This window comes from Pundamilia nyererei, unplaced genomic scaffold, assembly GCF_000239375.1.
Source record: "Pundamilia nyererei isolate P.nyererei 1_Seehausen unplaced genomic scaffold, PunNye1.0 scaffold00277, whole genome shotgun sequence".
NCBI lineage: Eukaryota > Metazoa > Chordata > Actinopteri > Cichliformes > Cichlidae > Pundamilia > Pundamilia nyererei.
Window position 1 is genome coordinate 211,138 of NW_005187678.1, and position 6,433 is coordinate 217,570.

The 6,433-nt window shown below is 46.5% G+C and overlaps 1 protein-coding gene across 1 annotated transcript in view; it reads left to right on the forward strand.

Annotated features, from left to right (window-relative positions):
- Positions 1-1,449: 1,449 nt before the first annotated feature.
- cyp26b1 (cytochrome P450, family 26, subfamily b, polypeptide 1) overlaps positions 1,450-6,433 on the forward strand; it is a 37,339-nt gene continuing 32,355 nt past the window's right edge. The window contains exon 1 of the mRNA XM_005750544.1: positions 1,450-2,791. Coding sequence (XP_005750601.1) covers positions 2,588-2,791 — 204 coding nt within the window. The 5' untranslated portion in view covers positions 1,450-2,587. The remainder of the gene's footprint in view (positions 2,792-6,433) is intronic.

Here is a 6,433-nt window from a genome sequence, read left to right on the forward strand (position 1 = left end):
GTGATTCTCCTCCGCTAGGCGGCAGCATTAAGCCGCTGTCTGAGAGCAAGAGGGGAAAGACCCGATGAAAGAAAGGAGAAATGAGAGTTTGGCTCTGTGAGTCTCGGTCTGGAGTGCAGGTTTCGGAGATGAAGAAAGGAGGGGAAAGGGTGAAGAGAAAAGAGGATTCGTGAAAAAAAGACACAAGTGTGGTTAAAGATGCAAAGACAGAAAACAGAGTTTAAATGTGGTTTGATAAATGACCTGAAACAATGAGACCGCAGAGCAAAACGCGCCCCCTCACTGTACGAATGACCTTTTGCATCCGTGCTGCGGGTCAGGGTCTCCACTCTGCCTCCGTGTTATGTAACAGGTAATGTCTGCGGACCTAATTGAAGCCAGTCATTTTCTTTGGAATGAAGCAGCTCCCGCAAACCCCCCCCCCCCAATCCTCGCGCTCCTGCGTGTCATTGATGAAACTGTATTCTGGGGGCTCAAGAAAGAGATAAACCACCCGGCGCTCAATTTTAAAAGGTCAGCTGAGTGAGCGGGATTAAATCATTGTTACGCGGGAGACATGAGACTAGATGAGGTGCGTGTTGGGAAGATGTGCAGCAACTTTAACTCTGAGATGAGGCAAGAAAAGGACACAACACGGAGAGAGACGCGAGGAGAATAAGGGTTTAGTTGGAGTGCGAACATTCCCAGTATTCCCAGTCCTAAACTTGAACTCATTTCTTTACAAACACTGAGAGAAATCAGAGAAAGTGAGGGAACGAGTTTAATAAAAAAAAATATCAGGGAAGAAACAGACAGAACCTAATCTGTCACTCTGATGAAGCGCGCGGGATGTGCGTAGAATATGGGATGGATAAAGGGATGTTCTGTAAATAAAGTCAGCATAAATCAGATCCACGCTGTTTACATCAGTTCTGTTTGACACTAAAACACCTGCGAGCTCAGTGATTCAAGTTTTGACATGCGCAACAGAAAGAAACAAGAAGCTCGCTCCAGACAGCCTGCGCGTAAAGACGCGTCTCAGAGTAAACACGCAGCTGAGAATCACGTTTTAAAACAAACGCGACATGATCTGTTAACAGTTTGGACTCTATCGCTTCTGTAGAAACACAAAGAGGTCTCATCAGTCCTGATGCAGGTGACTCGTACTATAGTGCGCACGTCCTGCACGGAGACACAAGTCAGAACTGCGAGCCTTGTTCCCCCCTCTCTCACTTTTCCTCCCGTTGGCACCCCGCCAGGTCCAGCACGCTCCGAGCCTCTTCTCCTCTTGCGCCGCTTGCTGCTCACTTTACACCACCCCTTCTCCTGAGAGGGGAGAGAGAGAGAGTGGGAGGGAGGATGGAGAAGGGGGTGCCCCCGAAAGAGGTGGAGCCGAGCGGAGGGAGGGAGCAGGGGAGTCTCTCTGCCGACGCTGGAGTGAGGTAGAGTTGGGTTGGAGGGGGGCGACGGGAGCCCTTGGCCGCCTATTCGCCTTCCAGTTGCCTCCACGCTATATAAACACTCATTGGTGCCTCTGGCTTGACGCACACACACTCCTTGCGCACGCATGCACAATACACACACTGAGGGTGACTTGTATAGGCAGCCAGAGAGCGAGAGAGAGAGGAGAGAGAGCGCTCTGAGAAACAGAAAGGTACACAGAGAGGAGAGTGGACGTCAGAAAGTAAGAGAAGGAGAAGGAGGACGGCAGCTCCTGAGCATCTCCTGCGCACCCACGCATCCCTGTACGCTCACGGATCTTAAACATTTCTACTCCTCGTGTTTGCGCCACAGAGACGTGACTTTTTAATGCAAAGACGCCTTTTGATTTTCTCTTTAAAAAATATTTGAAGGAGACGCGATTCCTGGAAGAGTTTTCGTTTATTTTTTTCCTCTCTCACCTTAAACCAACTCTTTCCATCCCTCGAGAAGTTTTAAAAAGTAAAAAGCCCTCGTCAGTTCCAGGGCTCGGCTTCACTTTTTCCACGTGTCCCCGGGAGTCCCGGCGTTTGAAATACACGTGTCACCTTAGAGATCATTTTTTTCTTTTTCTTTCTTCAGCAATTTTTTCCATCTCCCTTTTTTATTTTTATTTTTAGTCAGTAATTCACAAACGAGACTAAAAATGATATTTCAAACATCAGGACAGACCCCAGCCAAGAGAATTCCGTGTCCTAAATGTTTCAATCATTAAAACAAAGCGAGTTTTAATAGTTTCACTTTCCCCCCCACACTTCATAAGCTGAGGCGTGATCCTGAAGACGCGGGGAGCTCACCTGTAGCGTCTCTGCCCAGTTCAGCCGAGCCTGATTCGCACCTCTGAGGCACAGAGACGCCACTTTGTGACTGTTTTAAAACACAGACCCACGAAATCAGAAAGGAACTTTACACACTTCATTCATTCTCAGAGCAGAGCAGCCGCTGCCTCCTGACACCTCCAGCGCGCGTAAAAAGAGCGCTGCGCTATTTTACGCAAAAAAGAACTTTGAAAGTTTGACGAAGATTTACTTTGCCCCCTTTTTGGAGCACAAAAGTTTCAGCGCATCTTTCTCCAAAGTTTCTGAAAGTCGACCCCAGTTCCGCAGAGATCACCGGGCTCTCCATCACCATGCTGTTCGACACTTTCGACATCGTCTCCGCTCTGGCCACTCTGGCCGCTTGCCTGGTGTCCATGGCCCTGCTCCTCGCCGTGTCCCAGCAACTGTGGCAGCTCCGTTGGACGGCCACGCGGGATAAAAACTGCAAGCTGCCCATGCCGAAAGGATCCATGGGCTTCCCCTTCATCGGCGAGACCTGCCACTGGCTCCTGCAGGTAAGAGCGCACTCTGGGCAGGGAGCGAGGGAGGGAGGGAGAGGGGATGAGTTTGGTGGAGGGAGACAGAATCTGGGTCAGCGCCGGTCTCCGTGTCTGTGAGGTGATATCAGTCTCATCTAATTATTTATTCCTCCCCAAAGATCGTTTTGCGCTTTTTTATTGACATCTTTAGTAATTTGTGCAAACATCTGCGCCTTTCTTTTTTACCAGCCACATTTTTGTTGTTTGCAAAAGGAGAAAACTCATTTAAAAAACACCAGAACGCAACTTTTTTGTTTTGTTTTTAAAGCCTCACACTCGTTCTTTTATAGCCTTTGTTAATTGGACTCCATATCCCATAATGCACAATGTTACATTAACTCAGAAACTCATAAATATCGAGATTCTAAAACAAAAAAACCCACAAAACTGATCTGCTGCTTCATCTCCATCCTGCGCGAATGGGATGCACAGTGAACACGCACACACAGAGGAGAATCAAAGAGTTTCGCTTCATCTTTTATTAGTTTACAGCCCTGTAATATCTCTCCCCGCACTCCAGCGGTGGCTCGCACAGACTCTTCTTTCCCCTCATTATCTCACACAGGAGCGCATCAGCCAGTCGCGGCGCGACGTCACAGTCTATTGATCACATCTGATACGGTAGCGAGTCCAGGCTGAGCCGTGGGGACTCATGTCTCTGACGGAGAAGGAGGACACTCGTGTCCACAAAGAGATTGTGTTTTGTGCTGATTGTTGGGAGAAGGAATGAGAAAAGGGAAGTTCTGTGTGAAAGGGTTAAATCGAGGGTAAAGTGCAGTCTCTGGACACGCTCTCCTCCTCCTCCTTTTCTTCTTCTTTTTTAAAATCTTGGTTGCATTCAGAAAGGTTCCCGACACGCCGCGTTTTCAGTAGATTGGTCAGAGATTCCTGCAGAAAAAAGGAAAGCCCTGCACCATGCGTAGTATTGATCCAGCTTACCGAAGGTTCGCTTAATCGGTGAGATGCTTCACAGTCTAAACCCCCCCCCCCAGCATCCACCCTTATCAATAAAATTTGCAGATAATCTTAATGTTTGAGGCTAAAAACGAGACACTTGGACCAGTGAGTGATAGGAGATCAGGGTGCACATGAGTGCCGCTACTGAGGACTCCCGGGAGCGCGCCAGCTGAGGGGACAGCTAATAAAACAGAGAGAAGAAGAAGAGAGACAGGAGGGAAAGGGAAGCCAGGCTCGACGAGCGGAGGCACGTTGGCCGCGTGCGGGGCTTGAACTCGCGGTGCTCCTCTGCGTTACATCTGACACCGAGCGAGACGCGTTCCCGGAATGCAAGCGGGAACCACGGCCAAGTTTATGGTGAGGGGAGGGGGGAGGCATGTCAGTCAGAAGGAGGAATAAGAGGCTGTCTGTACTTATGAGGACCCCGCGTCCCCACAAGCAGGGCTCAGACCTGATTTATAACCTTAAAGTGAAGTTTTAGAACAGCGCAGTCAGGAGAGGTGGGCGGGTCGATCCTAATATCAATCGTATGCTGGTATTGGTTTAGGATCATTCTTGCGTTGCCTGTCATGCCCGTTTCATTTATAGCTTATAGCACATTTAAAGAACAGAAGTTGAGCCAAAGTGCTTCATAGGCAGGCACATTTACATTCAAGAAACACCAAATGCTGAAAGTTGTGTTTTGTTGTGTTAACTAATTATTGTGGAGAGTAAGAATCAGGGTGATTTTTTGGTTGGTAACAAGTGTTCGGAATTTGCAAATTTTTTACTATTCGTCTCGTAAATCATGACTCGCTGCTCTCCTCTACGTGAGCTGCCTTCATCAAGTAGTAGTATCAGCACTGGTATCAGTAATACGTGTCCTGTGTTTACAGTAGCAGCCAGTGTACCAGGAGCCATTACAGACATCTTTTTGATTATAAGAAAAAGAAGGAAGGTGCATGCACTACAGTCTGTGTGTGTCCCGTGTCCAGTCCAAAGACTGTAGATAGAGGATGGATGTCTGTGACATCACTCACTGGCTGGTGAAATCCTGTCTGGAAGCCTCAGGTTGAGTACTTTGCATGTCTCCAAGCCACAGGAGACTATACCACACCCATGCGCTAAGGAAGCCACGCCCCCAAGCATATTTTTCTCTAAATGGGAGCATAACAACACAACAAAGGCTGCACTGACGATGATTTGAAATGAACAATGAGGTCATAAACTGCCCAGGAAAGCGCTTAGTGAAGAAGCACTAGCACTGTTTTCCTATAGGTTTAATTAAAACTGACTTTGCCCCCTGCTGGCCATCAGACATAAAGCTGGCTTGCGGAGGTTGACTTTGTGCTACTTAGAACATTTTTGGGGGACTGCGTTACTGCGATGTAGTTTTTTGTTTTGCTCTTCTTCCTCCTAGAAATCAACCATACTTGTTGTGGTCATCTTCCTTCTACCAATCAGAGTTTGAGCTATGTGCGGCATCATCATCCAGAACTTCCTTCCTGTTTCAATGTTTGGTTTCTTTTTAAAGACTCAACTTTCTTTTTTTTTTGATCACTTGGGATCATAAGAACCAATTCATGTAGAGCAGAAGCAGCATTTGGAGGTTCTGAGCATTCTGTGTTAGCTCTGTCTTCGGTCGCTGCCCACTCCTCACACTTTAGCTACACACACAGTCACCATTTGGTAAATCTGCCTGTCTGCTGCTGAATTTTTTTTCTCACTATGAGAGCGTAAAAACAGTGAAGTTATGCGCATACACACATATACACATGGTATATTTTTACCCTGCACACACACGCAGCACATTTCTGTGACGGATCCATTTTAAAGCAATCTGCAGTTAGAAATAGTTCTGTGGTCACTCTGCCAGAGCCCTGTCTGCTCTCATTAGGAGCCTGAGCTTTCTGGAGCTACGGTGCCAAGCAGGAGCGCTACTGAGGCTTCACACACACACAAACACACATACAGGCACACAGAAATAATGTACTAATCTTTTTGCACATAGACATAAATGTTTTCCTGTGCACACACATATATGAAGAGAAAATATGGTACAAAAACCATAAGTGCATGTTGATTCTGAGTTACCTTTAAACATATAATTTATAACAAACTTTTATTTTTGAGTGAAGCTGTACGGCCGTAGACTTGTAGCATTTTTGTCTCACGTTAGATGATCTGGATACTTTGTTTTATTCACTCCACTCCTCACAATTTTTGCTGGATGCAAATGATCCCATTTCATCTTTTAAAGTTTTTTCTGAAATATTGTACGCATGTTGCTGGGTTTCTACTTGGTTGAAGTTCGTTAACAGTTACCTTCCACGACCACTAGGGGTCACCACACCACAAGGATCCCAAGAAAATATTTTGGTAGCTAAGAAGTGAATTCAAAAACATCGGAAACACCGATAAGTCGAACCAATGAAGTTTTTTAAATACATTTTTTTCCTCCTTTGACAAAACAAATCTACTGTTGCTAGGTAACCAGGTAAACCTTTCTTCTTTTTTTCATGCAGTTTCTTTGGGTCGGAGTCTCATAACTTTTTCACACACACACAAACAAACCACACAAACATGTACGTGGAGCAGCCTCACTGGACTGAATCTGGGTCAGATGAGAAGAAATGAACATGAGGCTCGCACACACAGAGTGGAAGGTCCAAATGTTTTGTG